The following is a 17,319-nucleotide window of genomic DNA, read 5'->3' as shown; positions in this document are numbered from 1 at the left end:
TAGAGCTACAGTCTAAGCTTTTAGCCACTCTGGCAGCCCACTGACAGATTATCTTCCAGTTTCTCAACATCTTTGAGAAATCTGGGGAAAGCAGAGTGACAGGAAAGAGCATTCCAACAGCAGCCTCCCCACTGACGAGTGGAGGAGCATCACAACTTCCCCATCCAGTAGCCACGCTCCTCCCAACGCAGCCCAGTCTACAGCATGCCTTAGTCACCCAGCGTGCACGCACCAGCGGCCCATCGCCTCGACCCTTCTTTCCATCAGTGCTGCTCCTCAGCCAGGCAGTTGCCTGCCCGTACCTATGCACAGCGTTATTATTCTGCCCCAGGTACAGAACTTGTGCACTTCTAACTCAACTGCACAACACTTCAGCTGGGCCAGTCCTCAAGCTTCTCAGCATCCACAAAGACGGACGCTCCCCTGTTGGCAAGCCAACCACTTCTCCTAACGCAGGATCATCGACAAAGTCGCTGAGGATGCATTCTGCACACAGCCAACCAGCTGAAGCTGACCGACTTACAGTTCCCCACCACACCCCCAAAATAGAACAAACCCAGACACTCTTCCAAAACAGGATTAAATAACTTGTAGAGAAGCCACACTAGTCCACAGTGGCCTAAGTAATGAATGGGTAAATAAGGTTTAACTTTCAGAAACAGTAGTGAAGAAGGACACACAGCAAGCAAAATTCAAAACATCTTTTGGCTCCACAGCCCATTAAACAGTGCAGATGAGTAATTCCGATTCTCAGGTTTTGTAACACTGCTAGTAAGCGTACAAAGAGTTCCCAAGGAAAATCTGACAATAGGTGTTAGTACTCGGTTTACTATAAAAAGCCTTCAAGCATAACACAGTATTCAAATAGAAAAGTCTTAACAATATTATTGTCACTCAGCAAACAGCAGAGCTTCAAGAGATAGATAAGTGATGTAATTTTTAAAACTAGGGAAAAAAAAATAAGTCTTTCTGCTGAACATGAAGAAAACAAAAATTTTAACTCCTGAAACAGTTCTGTTTAAACAAACTCTGAAGACTTTTAAATGAAAGTTGGTCTAATGAAATGGCTTTATTAAACCTGAAAAAGTGTTTTTAAAGACAGATGTAGTAACTGGTATACCAATACATCTTTTTGTGTATTTTCCATCTTTTCTTACGGTTTTGGAAGACATACACTGTATTTTAACTTCTACTTCATTCTGAAGTAGGGGAGATAAAAAGATCTCATACAAAATAACTGAACATTAGAGGAAACAGTGCTGATAGCAAACAGAACATGCTGCCATGGGAATAAAAAGGAGTACCTGTCAGAGAGTTATTACCCACTAATTCCTTAAAAAGCATATCCAAACCTTTCTCGCTAGTATGACTAAAAAATTTCAAACAAACACAGCTTAGATAGTCCTCTTTCTTCAACTAACAGCAAAATAGAATTAGAAATATCTAAATGTTTAATATATGTAATACTGCTGCTTTAGCATATTTACGTGTTAAAATAAAACTGTTCTCCAAGCGAAAGATTCATCTCTCTAGATGTACTTCGGCCACGCAGGTACCTTCACTGTACAATCACCATACTGACAAGAGTTTACAGCGAATTGCTCCAGTCACTGGCTTTATATAATCCAGTATGTTTTCCCTGGTGCAGACAGCCTGTCCTGCCAGCTGAATCCACTCGCCGCGTGTGGAGTGGCACAGAAGAGTACGCTGCACCGAGCAGTCTCACACCCCCACCTTCGGAGCTCCAATCCGAACGACCTGACAGCCGTTCACAACAGGGCTGACAGAGAGACTATGCCAGCTTTAGTTCAGAACGAGACTTGAAATCACGCCTCTGAACCCATACTGAGACACTGCAAGCCTTGCTTTAGTTTTTCCTCAAAGGGGAAAACCAAAAAATCCTACAACACCCATACCTGAAATTAGTTTTAGTTGCTCGTGTTCAGAACCAGGCTCCAAGTCCGAATCACAGCAAGGTACCTTCACTGCTCTGCCCTTTCACCCCTGAAATACCACAGGTTTTGTGTTCTTTCTAAACGTACTATCGGGGAGTTTCTTCACTATGAAAAAAAGTTCAACAATAGTAATAAGTCAACAGGTGATCCTAAAGATTATTTTTGATCCTAATCCTAAAGATTAATCCTAATCCTAAAGATTACTTTTGTTAAGCTTTAAGGGAAACAGCGATCAATACTGGATGTTATTATTTTTACCCATTACAACTATAGTTACCAATACACTCCCTTTTATTCCACTGCTGCAAAACAGAGCACTTGGAGCCTATGGACCAGTTTGGTTTTTTCCTTATCCTTTAAGTTCCCTGTTGCCATCCCCCAGAGTACTCTCTCTGAAATAGAGTTTATCATAATTTAATTAAATGTGCTGGTTTTTTGCATGAGCACAGTTGGAGATGCCTATGGTTGAATACCATCTTCACACCGAAAAGCTCATCTGTCTTAATTACGAAAATGCAATGAGCAATTCCATATTGGATACAGACACCCTAGAAGACAAACCTTGAGGACTAAACGTATCTGTTCCCTTCTTCATTCCTTAAAAGTGTACCATACAAGCGACGCTACAACTCTTTAAAAAGTTATTTCACCACTTCTATTCACTAATATTTACATTTACCTCATGAGGTACACAGTAATGAAACATATTACAGTTTACTGTTTACACTATTTAAGAAAAGAATTTCCTTTTTGCCAGTCCTTTCACAACACAGCTCCAGATCACACCATTTACATTAGATATTTGCAACACTGTAGACTTTAATGAAGGAAATATCTTGACAGACGTTGCTTAGACTTAAGGGAAACAAAAACATAACATACACAGCTTAGCTGTTAAAATCAACTCTCCTAACAAGATAGACGGCTTTAACTCCATCGCACTCCACTCTAAGTATGATGGAAGACAACAGTGAATTTATTAACAGCTTTACCTACTCAAAATAAGCTATTTCTAGGCCAACCTAGAGTCAGCCTTCCAATCTACCTGCAATCAAGAACAGATTTAAAGCAAAGGAAACAAGGAAAACTTACTAGAGATCCTATTTGTTTAGCATTATATTCAAATTAGGAAATACAAATTAATCGACATTTTTATATTTAATACAAAGATTCAGAAACCAAAAGTATAGAATTTGAATCTGAAATGTGCAGACTCATCTTGAAAGCCTCAAGCACAGCTAGTAACGCCTGTTGACAACACTTACTGAAAAAAGTGTCATGAAGCTCAAAAGCTACTTTGACCAAAAGCCTCTCCCCCTTCTGAAGCCACAGCCCTACCTAATCCCTCCTTGCACATCCCTCTCCCCATTTTTCAGAAAGATTTCTGCGTTTTTTTAAAGATTTCCAAGCCAAAAGTGTACACTCAAGCACCACCTTTTGTTTTCTTCTGCGGTTAACCCTTTCAGTCCTTAACTGCCAGAAAAAAGCATGCCCAATGAGTATTTATCCTCCCCAATGCAGAAAGAACTTGATATTTTCTATCAAGAAAGATTCGTCTCCACAATACCAATGGGATAAACCTTTTGAGCCATTAGCAGCTTACTGGCAAAGCTTTTTTTAAGAGAGGGGGGGAAAAGAAATCCTGGACATGTCAGCTTAGTATAAACAAAATGATGAGAAATTATCTGAAATACAACTGACTTCTTACTCTAATGATATCATAACTGAAAGTGGACTAAGGAACTGAAAGGCTTGAGGGTAATTTAAAAAAAAAAAGGGGGGGGGGGGGAGGGGGGATATCTACAGAACTGTTTTCCATTCTTTCCCCTCCCTCTGCCCTGGGACGGAAAACAGTTAACCGAAGTAAGGAGTCGTATATAGAGCAGGAAACCTGTCTGTGCCCCACAGCAATTTTCACCCTTGAGACAGCAATGAGCATCTTAGGAGAAACTCATTGCTTCATTTCCGATTTATTTTGAAAAGCAAACATTTTAGTGAATTAGCAAAGTTGCTCATACTGTATTTCCTACTGATCCAGTGGAGAATTAAGTCTATTCAGTAATCAGAACTGCTCCCTCCTGCTACATGGTGTCCCCTTAAAAGGTTATATTAGTTACCAAGTAATGCAGAGAGCTGGGCAAACAACAGAAATTCAGGTACTGAGTTCAACGCACCCAAAGCAAGGCTGCTTTACAGGACTGAAACTCCTCTCAGTTTCCCTAAGGAGTTTCTGACTCTCAGTGGAAGGAAGCTCAAGAAACCCCACGGGAAGCAGGAGAAGGCATGGTGTTACCTCCTTACAAGCCGAAGGGGCTCACGGAACCACTTTTCAGTTTCACTTTTGGCCATATCACGTTTGTCCAATATGATACCCCCCCACCCACCTTTTTTTTAAACTAATCACAAGAACCACTCGCCACACACTTGGCTTCCGTATTGCCAAATTATGACTACAGGCCAAAAAACCTGTACTAATGGTAGGCTGCTGTTACAGACGACTCAATGAAGGAGGCGGCAGGGAAGTGAATCAAATTGTACTACTCCATCCTAAAAAAAAAAATCACAGAAGTCCCTGGAACAGGTAAAATCTTTATTATATTTACTCTACAGTCATTCTACTATTTTCGAAGTGAGTGAACCGATAAGTCAACAGAAAAAAAAAAAAATCCCACTTTTCTGTCACTTTCCTTTTCTTTTCTAATTCTTAAACAATTATAATTTCACAAAGCTAAGCTAGTGCCATGTCAAAACCAAGAGAAGCCATTCTGCAACTGTGACTACTTTACATACAAACCATCTGATTACAGACAAGTCACCTGGATGTTATCTCAAGGACGCTGATGTAGGCTGAAACAATACAGCAGAAGGGCCACCAAAAACACCTAACTGAGCCCAACATCCTTGGATGACTTGGTGTCTAGATAGATAGGCCTACATAGGAGCCGTGGATCTAAATGAAGGAAACCCAATTTGGACCAAAAAAAATGCCAAAAAAATCCTTCATTTCCTCTCTGGCAGTCTGACTAAAGCCAACTGAGGCACTATAAAGTGACTACAGGCAAGACAGGCAATAAGAGTGGAAATTAGCCCATGAGACACTGATGGAGGTATGGGGGAAGGGAGATGACCAGAGAAGATCAGAATCATTTTTGTGTTTCTTTAGTTAACCTCACAGCACAAAAAAAAAAAACAAACCCACAAAATAAAAATCCCTAAATAAAGTTTAATGCAGAAAAAGCAAGCAATGCAATTTCAATCATCCTGTATAATAACGGACACGAAACGACAGTTAGACATCCCAAATATTACCCTACTGAGTGGGACAGCAGTAATGTATGAGAACCCGAACAATCTCTCATTCCTATAAATAATGATTGTTCGCTATTTATGAACATACCATTGACACAAAACTGTCACTGTTCATGAAATGTCAAAAAACCCCTGAAGCACTATATTTAAAAGCTACATTTAATTACACAAGTTTCCAGTCTGCCAAAACTTGAATATAAATGAGTTACTAAAAACACAATTATTGTCACAGTATAACAACTAATTAAATTGAATTATTAAAAATTCCTTTTGGAAAGGCTGAATATGGTACTTTATGAGTATGTTTCTTGAAAAAGCAGGACTTCCCCCCCCCCCCCCCAAGATGCCTTTGCATGACCTTAAGAGAAACTTGTTACAAGTACTGCAACATCGAGTTAGAAGACAGAGAATGCAGTCTTCATCCAGCTCCCTGTGATACATTTCTATCATTCACCACCTAACAAATGCAACCTTGCACAGAAAAGACTGTTAACAAATTGCATCTGAGGAATTCCTTTCCTTCAGAGGAAATGCTTCAATTAGCATAACTTGATTGTCCCAAGTCAGACAAACAGGGATGGAAAGGTATACACCTACATATAGAAATATTCTCTCTCATTTCTCCTGTAATTAACTTCACAACATATTTTAAAAGGCTGAGATTCCATAACAACTAGTTTTCCTCTTTATTAAATACAGTGGTATACACAGAATCTGAACTCAGTTTAATTCCTGGCTCCACGCATCAAAACCTTTACGTGACCACGAGTCACAAAACTGTGCTCCTTGCAGAGGAGAGGAGGGAGGATGGAAATTCTCCCACAGAAGCTGGTAACACCTCCCCACGGGATCTGTCTGCTGGCTGGGAGGCCACCAGGACCTGGGAAAGGCAGCACGGTGGCGGCTGCTGCCTCACTTCATCCAGCCATGAGCTATTTGCATCACCCTGTGCTTCCCAACAACACACGCTGCTTCTGGTCCCAGCACAGAAACCTCGCTTGAAGCTACTCAAGAGCCTCACGTGGCTAAGACGTCTGAGGATACTTGCTCTATGACATTTGTTAGCAAAGAAACTGTGTTACCTTAATATTAAAGATCTGGTTTTTCAAAACATCCGTTCTCACTCACGTCACGCAGGTTAAGTGGGGTCTCATTTTGGTGGTGCCTAAAGGCTGCTTACAACAGTCAAAGACCAGGAGTTGTGAACACGTATGGCTGCTTAAATGAAAGGCGCGCACTAAAAATAAGTTCCTGTGGTCAAAGCAGAACTTACTGCCTTAGCATTGAAGTTAAGTTACCAAGAGTTTGGGTACCAAATGAGCCCATTAATTTCATCTTCATCAGCGATGCGATTTCCTGGGAAGTTCCAGGTACAACTTCTACATTCAAGAACAAGCTGCTTACAGTACCTCTCCCTCTCTTACTGCGCTATGTGTTTAACCTTCTGACTTGTGTGTCACATCTTCTTTCCAGGAGTAAGATCCAAAGTTCTTATTATGGATTTTTATTTAACTGAGGTACACACACACCAATACCAGGAAATTGGTATTTTACAGAGTTTTTAAAGAGACCTGAAGTGCTGAAGACCTGATGACCAAAACAGAAATCCATCATATTATAATACAGATACCAGAGATTGGTTCTACAGTTAGGACAACTCAGAAAAAGGTTTAAAAAAAAAATTAACACACAGTTACACACACAGTAATTTGTAGGAATTAAAATTATTAAAAATTAACTAAAAAATTCCATTTTAACTCAAACACTTTTAACTCAAGAAACACATATATTATTATTTTTTAACTTTCTGTAACAACAGCATCTCTCTATCTTACTTATCTAGTCATTGGATACCACTGCAAGACATCCAGTATTTTGTTTACGTCTAAGTTTAGCACAGGGGAATCAGACATTACCAGGATGCTTCAAAGTAGAAAGAGTTTTTGTTGTGCAACTCAAACTGGTCAAAAAGATAAAAAGTGTGAGTTGCAGCCATAAAAATGGCAGAAAGCTAAGAAAACCAAATTATAAATTAAAATAACAGACAACAGAACAACTGTAAACAACAGAAAGCAACTAGGGAAAAGGGAGCAGGAAACATTTATAAATATGCTGGCTGAGAACTGATACGTACATGAATTACTTTGTGTGTCACGGGGGACATGATGAGATAAAATGGAGAGAACACTAGTTTATTAATATGGAAAACCGACGGAGAAGTGACAGCTAACACACTGGAGAACAGTCTCACAAGGCCAGCTGTGTAAGCCCTAACTTCTCACAATTTAAGATGACATAAACATGAGAAAATACCTCACAGAGAAAAATTCTACTGGAGTAGACATACTGGTGAAGTGTTGAGCGCACCAAACTTCAGAGACCAGAGAAACAAGCCTATTAGACAAAAGCGACCCAGTTCTGTCCTCACACATGTACCAGCGAGGAATGACTTTCCTCTTTGCCAAGTAACTTATTTGAGAGTATACAACTCTCGTATCAGCTCACCTACTCTTTCCACTCTGAAGCGTGTATTTAAATAATAACAGACCAAAGGCATGCTTGTATCTAATCCAGTCTGGTATTCTTACTCCACGCATTTCCTTGTTGGCTTATTTCGGAAGAAATAAGGCTTTTTTAAAAAAAAAAAACAAACAATGAGAATCAGGTGTGGTAAGCTGTCCTTTTACCTTAAAGGAGTAGGCATTTTATTGGTGTAAATGTATTAATCACAATTAGAACTGCACCAAAGTCAATTAGTAAAAATAAGAATGCAGGTTTTCTTCTGCTCTCTTATATTTAGAGCAGTTCTGTTACGGACATGGACAGTATTTTAACCCAACACCTTCAGCCACCCTACACGGTGATTAACGCATATGAACAAGTAGGAATTTGCAAAATGGATTAAAATCAAGACTTTAAAATAGTATATTCCAAAATACTTCATTTTTTTTTTACTCAGAACTAGTCAACATTAAATGCAAAATTATGAAAGTCTATACTGATATTACTTTTAGTTTCATAAAATTATTTTCTCTACTGCTTACTCCTTTTCATACACAGTAATTCAGTTCTGGTTCTGTTCTTCTCTACTTGTTACAGGAATTTCAGTTCTACAATTAATCTTCACCACCAATGGCTTTTGCAACACCTAAGATTTAACTAAAATTTTGTTTATGTAAATAATAAATGTGTTATTTATCTTTTTAAAAGATGAACAGTTAGAATGATAAATATGCTAAGGCATATAACTGTTCAAATAAGTATAAACAAGGCACAGCTTACTAGCTTTGTTGGCAAAATAAATTACAAATAACCTTCTGAATGTCTAGCACCAATCAAAATTATCTTTCTTGTGAAAAATAATTAAAACCAAGATTAATATAAGCAGATTTAATGTCTGTTGAGCTAAATTATTCAAACGGGACATCTCAACTGATCTCGATCAGCACAGAAATTGTACAAAGCTGACTACTGCTCAATTTTGCCAAGCAGGAGTAATATGAAATCTGGCACCAGGTAATTCAAAGCACAACTGAATCTGCCCAAGGTATTCCTTTCTGAGGTTTTCTTAAATTGAAGGAAAAGGAAAAACTGCTACCTACATTTGAGACATTCCAGAGCTGAGCGACAGAGCACACAGAGGCAGATTTCAAAATGTTCTCTTATGCTTTCATCATGGAATTACACCTCATCCTGAGGAAACCTACCTATGAGGGAAAGTTCCTGCATAACAAATTGAGGCGTGACTCTCAATTAACGTCCAGGCAGATACCATTGTTGTCTGCTATGGACTCAGGCACCCAAACCAGTTCGGATGTTAGGGTGTTAACTGACCCCATGCATACGACTTAGCCTGCAGCAAAAATGCAGCTTTATCTAAATTAAGAGTGTGGTTTTAAGATATGGCTGAACCCATCTAACCTCAGGATGACACCAAAACGGTAGCAGTCTCATGCTTCTCCTTTCCCAGGTCTTCTATTCCCACATGCCCCTACCACTTCTCACAAAGTACAGGACGCTCAACTTTTCCATGGTGGGCTTTCGCCTCCCCATCACCGAGACAGAGGGGTCTCAGTACTCCGAAAAGCAGACCATCCCGGCTAGCTGCAGACCACAGTGAGTCTGGCTCAGCGGTATCTTAAAAGCACACTCCAAGATAAATTACCTGATATTTGTCACAGGCTAAGCCTATACTCACAAGCAGTCGTTACAGGTTAGCTGATAGGTGTTAATGTGATAGGCCCTAATAACTGATGGTGAATTTGAGATCTAAGAGCAAATCTTTGTATTCTTTAACAAATTAAAACAAAGGCTACTCAGTTTAACAGTTCACCAGTTAACTATGCTCAGCTACTCTAGCATTTAGATGGGGTCCACATTCATCAACAGCTTATTTTCATCCTCACTGCAGTGTCAAGCTAACACAATCCAACCTACTTAGTGTTAAGTTTGATACGCCATTATGGAATGGGACATTAAAAAGTACCGGCAGTGGACTGAAAGGAAGTTTCTTTTAGCCACAAAAATATTTCGCAGGTGAAAGCACAGGGAGGACAGAGGATCACAGCTGAAAATTGAAATAACGGCTGGGAAATGGAGCCAAAACATCCAGTTGTGAGGGACATCACGGCATGACACAATGGGTCTCAAAGGGAGGGAGAAAAATACAGGACCTGAAGGCAGGGGAAGAGGTCTCGAAAAGAACTGAAGTTTAAAATTCCATGAATAAAGATTACAACACAGCATTATGCTACCTGCTACCAAACATATTTCAGCAATCCCAGCAGTCTCCAAACATACCCCAAATAAGTAAATAAATAAAGGTGCTGAACTCAAACTGAGAAATAAACTGCTACTGGGAATTGCATTTCCCCAACACATAAGCCAGTTGATTCTAATCAAACAAACTCCACTTCTTTCCCAAGGAAAGTCTGCTGTCTTGATTTCACTTAGTTCTGCATGAAAGTACAATCTTTTGAGTTTCTTACCCAACATTTCATAAACTCTTTTTGAGGGATTTTTGTTTTACAGAATATTTGCATGGTTTGAACTAAAGTTGTCCTCTGTTGACCTTCTATCTTACACACTGGTGTCCTGGCTTCTTTGTTCTACAAAGCCCCTCATTTGTAAGCAACTTTGAGGGTTCAACCACAGGTTATGAATGCACATCTGACATACAAACCTCAAGTTAGAATAGGTTCTGTCCATGTGGGGAGTTATTTATGTACATTTGTGTTTTTAAACCTAAACCTGAGTGCATCACACAGTACTAGGTAGGTACTTCTGATCAAGAGCTTAAATAAGTCCTCACATATTTGATACCTCCCACCTTGGAGATACTCAAAAGCTGCCTGGACATGGTCCTGGGCAACAGGCTCCAGGTGGCCCTGCTTGAGCAGCGAAAGTGGCCAAGATGACCTCCAGGGTCCCTTCCAACCTCACACTTTCTGTGTGAGTCTGTAACACCTGACTGCATTTATTTAAGCATGTTCCTAAAAGTCACGGATGTGGACAGCACCACTAACAACAGAACTTCATCTCCCTCTAAAAGAAAATACCATCGTCATCATAAAATTTAAGCTAATTGTTTTAAGGGACCTATTGGTTAACAATTATAATTTAGTATAAATAATTATTGCTAAATTGGGATTAAAAGAAAAACATTCATGCTATGAAAACAACTATCTGTAACATTTTCATATACAAAATCAGCTTCAAAAAACTTCTGCTTCCCAATAAAGACGTGACAGTGTGACTGGAGTGGAGGGGGGAGACTCGAGCACTGAGCTCCAAACTCTGATTTCAATGCAGAAAGCAAGCCAGCAGCACGGAGGCACTCAACACAGTTCCAGTACATCGAATATGTATCAAACAAGACTGCTTGCCTTTATGTTGACAATTAGCTGTAATATGTAAACAACTCCATTAATCTCCTTATAAAAAAAAGGACACTATCAGTTAATGCAATGTACCAAAAAAAAAAAAAAGGCAAAATCTGCAAAACGTGTGCCATTTCAACAACAGACAAAATGTGCAAAAGCAGAGCACCCCTGAAGTCCCCAACCAACACCAATGCGTTTATGCTCAGGCATACAGGACGAAGCCCCTCCAAGAAAAGATTAAGTGACTATTATTTGATCTTATAAACAGAAATCACAAAAAAATGTTTAGGCATAAGAATATGTGCAAGAAAATGTGAATGTAGGACTGGGTCATAACAAACTTTAAAAAAAAACCCATAAGTATCGCCATAAAAGTAATAATATGTGTGTGTATGCACATATTTCGAAGCCCTCCTGATTGAACGCTTCCAGTTCATCAGCAAAAATATTCAGTATGTTAGACCGTATCAGCAAAAACATCCAAACAAAAAACTATGACTTGTGAAAAGTTAATGCTTCCCGCTTTTAAAGTAGAATGAATATGCTGTTTCAGAAGCATCACTAGCTCCAGGATGCCTTGAAAGCCAGACGCTGAACACTTCAAGTTTCCAGTGTTACAACAGAAACTGCTGTTGTAATCCACTTCGGGATGGAGAAGGTATGAACAGAAGAGAAAGCATGAAAAAATTTCTTCAAGTTAACTACTTCCAGCCTGTCAAAATACTCAAAATTGAACATCGTATTTAATGATCAGTGAAAGATCATCCTGAGGTGATCACTCAAGGACTGAGAATGGAAGTCACTTCTCATTCGTACTCTGTCAGCATTTTAATAATGTTAAACCACATCCTTAGCTTGCTATTCATGCACTTTTTCCTCTATAACCTTAGCCTTGCCATGTGATGTCAAAACTTAGCTGTAAATGAATGTATGTTCCAACAAGAATTTTGAGATGAACCTTCAGTTAGCTTTGACCGGCCAATCTAGGCATCATCAATTACCACCATGCTTTTAGCTTCCTAACAACTCAAGTAAACTTACTTCTGAAAGCCTTCAGCCTGAATTTGCCTCATTATTAAGCATGATTTTTCCCCCACAATGTGCAACTCAGCAATCTTCAGTAATACGTATTCAAATAAAAATCACATAGTTATGCGATAAGAAACAAAACCAGGGCTTATCTATTCTGCAACTTTTCCCCCTTCTAGCCAAAACAATTCATTAGCATTATGAAATACAACTCTTACTCATCAGAAAAACACAATACAAAATGTTCCTGCTCAGTTTCTGAAGCTCACAGAAGGACATCTTCCTACTTTTGCTTAATAGCAATCCCTCTCTTCCATGAGGTTAAAAAAAAAAAAAAAAAACACAACACCAAAACAAAACAAAAACCAAACCCACACAATCTTCTTCCTCAGGTTTAATTTAGGGTAAATTATAAACACTTGCTAACATAAACATGCTACAGACCAGAAGCCTAATTCTTTCACAGCTGGAATCTCCAAGTGAGAAAAATGAGCTGCTGATTTGTAAAATGCTGCAAGTGGATATAAATCTCTAAGATACTTAAATATAAATAGTTCCAGAATATTCATCAAGATCAAATAAAAAGAAAAATCAAATAAAGATGCTCATACTGACAAACTGGGCAGTATAATTTTTTGTAGTGGGATGACCAGCAGCGTGTATTGTTGCCCTGATGGGGACGACAGTGACTGTATGACATTTTAATACACAGTCTAAATAACTTTAGTAATAGTAGTAGAAATGAGTGATAATCATTAAGCCCCCCCAGCTTTAAATCTTTCTGTGATCCAAACAATAGTACTAGTTTAAAAAAAACCAAACAAACAAATAAAAAAAAAAAAAAACCAAAAACACCACAAGAAAAACCAAATTAAAAACAAATGGTCCAAAATCTGCATTTTTATTTATACAAAATATCAATCATGAACAAAGCAAATCATACGCCTGCAGTAGCAAGACTAGGTTGTAAAGAACAGGTCAGGCAGACGTGTCAATCTTAACCATTTCAAATCTCGCAAATCTGTAAATACATAGTTATTTTCAGTGAAAGTCAGACCTGGCAGATGATATTTGACCCCATGCTACACTGTACCACAGGACCTCTCTGATTTCACCAAGGTTTCACACAGGGTGGCACAGCAGGGAAAGCAGCGTACTGAGCCCAGAGTAACATCAGCTTTGTGCCTTTGTACAGCAAATGTAAATCACCAGCTACCCTGATGGTTCAAACACCCCTTGCAAGAGGCAACCCCGGCCAAAGTCTGGGCTAAAAAAAGGTCTTGAGACACTCAAGTAATTGAGATGTCAGAAATGACTATGTGGATCTCTCTCTCTCCCCCCTGCAAAAGTCCCTTTAAAAATACATCAAATCGATCGCAGCAATATTTGCTATGAATAAAAGCTGTTTAAATACTTCTCAAATATTTAACTGCTGTCATCTACAACAGCCTTTCCTAGAAGGGCTTTACATACCACTACCACAAAAATTTACATTGAAGAATTATTTGTGCAAGACTGGGAAAAGGGCTACTCCATGAATGAAGCCGCCACGACAGGGCAATAATCTAAACAATCTATTAATAGTACAGTTTATAACCTTGTCTGGCTGATGTGTCTAGCACTATGCTTATATATTGCTTCAATGACTGTTTCATTCTGAGACTACTACATAATACATCAAATATAGCCACATTTCAGTGCAGAGAAAATAAATCTCATTCTTACAGAAAAGCTACATTTTAGTACAACACTAAAGCAGTTTTACTGAAGCATAAATCTCATCTTCTTCACAATCATTCAAGCAGTCCACAAGCAGCTTGCTTGCTCGAATTCTTACAGCAATTTTCCATTAACAAGTTTGTTTAAAACACGATTTATCAAAATAACACAATCATTTTGAAAAATAAGCCATATTTTCTAAACATTAAATGCAAACACAGCACTGCAAGTAGACTTTAAAGACTGAGAAAACCAAATTACTCTCCAAGATTGCTTCACTAGTAGCACATTGTTGTTGCTTTTAAATACGCTCCCAGATGCTAGCAGAAATTTACTCTTTGGGAAGTACTGGAAGTTTTGATCAGTGTGTATTACACATTGTAAAGCAATGGGGGAAATAGAGGGGAAAAAAAAACAAAACACACAAGAAAAATCCCCACAACGGTAAGACAGAGGATTCCTTTTAATATCAACAGTGAAGTGAGAAAACCAATCAGAAAGGCATGGAGCCTCCTTTGACAGCTGTAACCTCCGAAAAGCCAATCCACAGGCATAGAGGTTTGGCTGAGGCGGGGACACGGATTCATTGAAGAAATTCTTGAGGGTGCATTTACTATCGGCTCTACCTCCAAGTACAGACACACCAGGCGACAGCCTGGATCTAAGCCTTACACAACCCTAAGGACAGCGAAACAAACCAGCACACTGAGAGGACACCAGAACTGCGGGCAAGCATTTCCAAAGTGCTGCCGTCCTACTGCTCGTCAAAAACCCCGGAAACTTATCTTTAATTAAGGGGACGAAAGCTTTTTCCCTCTGCAATGCTACCAGAACAAGCATCAGACATCTATTTTTTTAACACTTGCTGGTTTATTCAGAAATCACCTAAACGTTTAAAAGCCTAACACTTAGTGCAACACTCCAGCTGATGCATCTGACATTTGACGTGCACCATGCAGCGCAAAACGCCTCTCTGGAAAAAGTAGGAGCAGGACGCGAACTCGTTACAACTCCGGCGATTTTCCCCTCAGCATCCGCAGCGGGCAACGAGCCCGGCAAGCCCCGGCTGCTGGCTCTCCCCTCCGGCCCCCTGCCCTGCCACCGCACGGGCGGACAATCTGCAGGCAGAAAGCGTCCCGCTGCCTCCGCTCCCCCTCCGCGGGGCCGCCGGGCACCGGGAGCCGCCGCCGGTCCGGTCCGCCCCGCTCCCGCTCCCCACGCACAAGGGGAGCAGCGGCGGCAAAGGCAGGGCTACGCCAACTGCGGCCGCAGCGCCCGCTGGCCCATTCAGAGATGCATCTTGCGCCTTCCTCCTTCTTACGCTAGCGTAAAGGCCTCCCCCCGCCACCGCCGCTAATCAAAACACTCGCGAGTCGGGACGCAAAGAAGATGGCGGAGCAGGGCCCGCTTACGGCGTCGGACAGCAGTTTACGCTGCGCTCTTTGCGCAGGGCCCCGTAAGAACCGTGCAGCGCTGCGGTGGGGAGCGTGCGTAGTGCGCTTGGTGAATGCCAATGGCCTATTTCCCGTGAGGGGAGGGGGGTGTCTGATAAACAATGGTGCCCCCCCTGCGCGGCTCCCTTACCGATTCCTCCTCTTTCTCCATCCCCGTGGGCATCTGCGGCACAGCCCGGTTGATGGAGACGCAGTCGTTGAGGTCGGGCATGTCCTTGCCGCGGTAGATGGGCAGCGGTTTGGCGGCGTCTAGCGCCCGGGCTCGGAAGGAGAGTTTGCTCATTGTCTCCCCCTCACAATAACACCCCGGGGCCGGGCGGGCGGGGGGGGGCCTTCAGTGCGGCCTCGCCGCCGCCTCCCAGCCGCTCCCGCACCCGGCCCGCACCACCATGGAGGGTCCCGCCGCCCCGGAACAGCTCTCCGCGGGGCCGCCCGTAGCTCACAGCGCACGCCCCGCAGCCCTAGATCCGCGCCGGGCTCGCTCGATCCGCTCCCTGCGCCATGGCAAACATGGCGGACATTAACCAAAGCGGCCAGCGATCCCGACAGCCAACGCGAGAGCGCGGGGGGGGGGCGGGAGGGGGGGAGACCGGGAGGGAGGAGGGAGGAGAGGGGAGCCGCGCTGCGCGCGCAGCCGAGGGCGGGAGGCTGAGGGGGGCGGCGGGGACGCGATCGTGAGGCGGCCGCTGAGGCGGGACGGGGCTCGCCGTCTCCCCGCCGCCTCCCCGCCGCCTCCCCGCCGCCTCCCCTCCGCCGCTACCGGCGAGCACCGCCCGGAGGAGCGTGTGACCGGAGAAAGTAGCGCCGGGGAGGGTGGTGGCTGTAAGCGCCGGCCGCCGCCCGCTGCCGGCCGCCCCGGAGCCGGTGACAGGCGCGGTGCCGGTGGCGGGAGGCCCGTGTGGTGACTGCCAGGGCGGGCTCCTTCTCCCCGGGGCCCCTCTCCTCGGCGCTGCATCGTTAGCTGTATTGGGCTTAAAACCTTTTAGCAATAAAAGCAGCCCTCAGGAGAATTAACTTCAGTTACTGTTACAAACCAACACTTCAGAAACAAACTCATACCCGCTCAATTTTTCTTTTTTTTCTCATCGAGAGTGGTGTCCTGTGTTGCTCTCCGCACGGACTCGAAGCTTCGAAGAGGGGCTGAAGTGCTGCTCGCCACAAAATAAGGCGCTTCTCGTGCCCCAGAATTGGCGTCCAGACCTGTCCGTAGGCCTGGCCTTGCGCAGGGATGGCGCGGGGTGTCTGCTCGTTGGTGCTCTTTACTGCAGAAGCGCCTGGCTCCCGTTTGTTTTGGCCCGCTTTCAAAGGATGCAACACTGAACAGGAGCCAGGCATCCGACTTGGGAAGAATAATCCTGAGTTCTCCAGGTGGACAAAGCCACAGTCCTCTACCGACCCAGAGCTTCCCACATCGGTTCAATGGATTGACTTTAGTCTGCAAAGCCCTTCTTCAAAGACCTTTAGTACTTCAAATACCTCATCACTTACGTGTTGTTTTGACACCCTGAGATCAGGCCAGCTGCTTTTTCTCACCTCCACCACAGAGCTCTTACAGGAGTTGTCGGTGCAATCTTCTGTCTCTGGAATAAACTGGAACTGCTAGGCAGACAAAACTCGACCATGTTACCATTCGGACCACAGTGCCAACTGTATTTAATATTCTAATATTTTTTGATTGAAAAAAAACCCAAAGGCTTGACCAAATAGGTTCAGTCTCTGAATTCCTGTTCATTTTTAGTTACCTGCTGCATTTGTTATTTATATGGTTTTATAGACTACTGTTCACGATAAACACATGATTTACAAAATGAAGAATAAAGAATTGTGTCAGCTAGAGAGAGAGAGAAGGAAGATGAAACAAGTGCAGTAATACAGAAGAGGAAAAAAGAAGCGGCAATAACATTACACTCATGAGCCACGGACCCAAATTAGCTGGGGAAAGAGATCTGGAAATTACGTTAGCTACTCCTA

General features: G+C 42.1%; 1 protein-coding gene across 1 annotated transcript in view; it reads right to left on the bottom strand.

Annotated features, from left to right (window-relative positions):
• Nucleotides 1-15,852, bottom strand: part of EPC2 (enhancer of polycomb homolog 2) — a 51,030-nt gene extending 35,178 nt beyond the window's left edge. The window contains exon 1 of the mRNA XM_082312785.1: nt 15,479-15,852. Within this exon, the coding sequence (XP_082168911.1) occupies nt 15,479-15,631 (153 nt within the window). The 5' untranslated portion in view covers nt 15,632-15,852. The remainder of the gene's footprint in view (nt 1-15,478) is intronic.
• Nucleotides 15,853-17,319: the final 1,467 nt, after the last annotated feature.

This window comes from Platalea leucorodia (genome assembly GCF_965183815.1).
Source record: "Platalea leucorodia genome assembly, chromosome: 5".
NCBI classification, from domain to species: Eukaryota; Metazoa; Chordata; class Aves; order Pelecaniformes; family Threskiornithidae; genus Platalea; species Platalea leucorodia.
The sequence above is the reverse complement of the archived record's forward strand: the minus strand, read 5'-3'. Positions and strand labels throughout refer to the sequence as shown.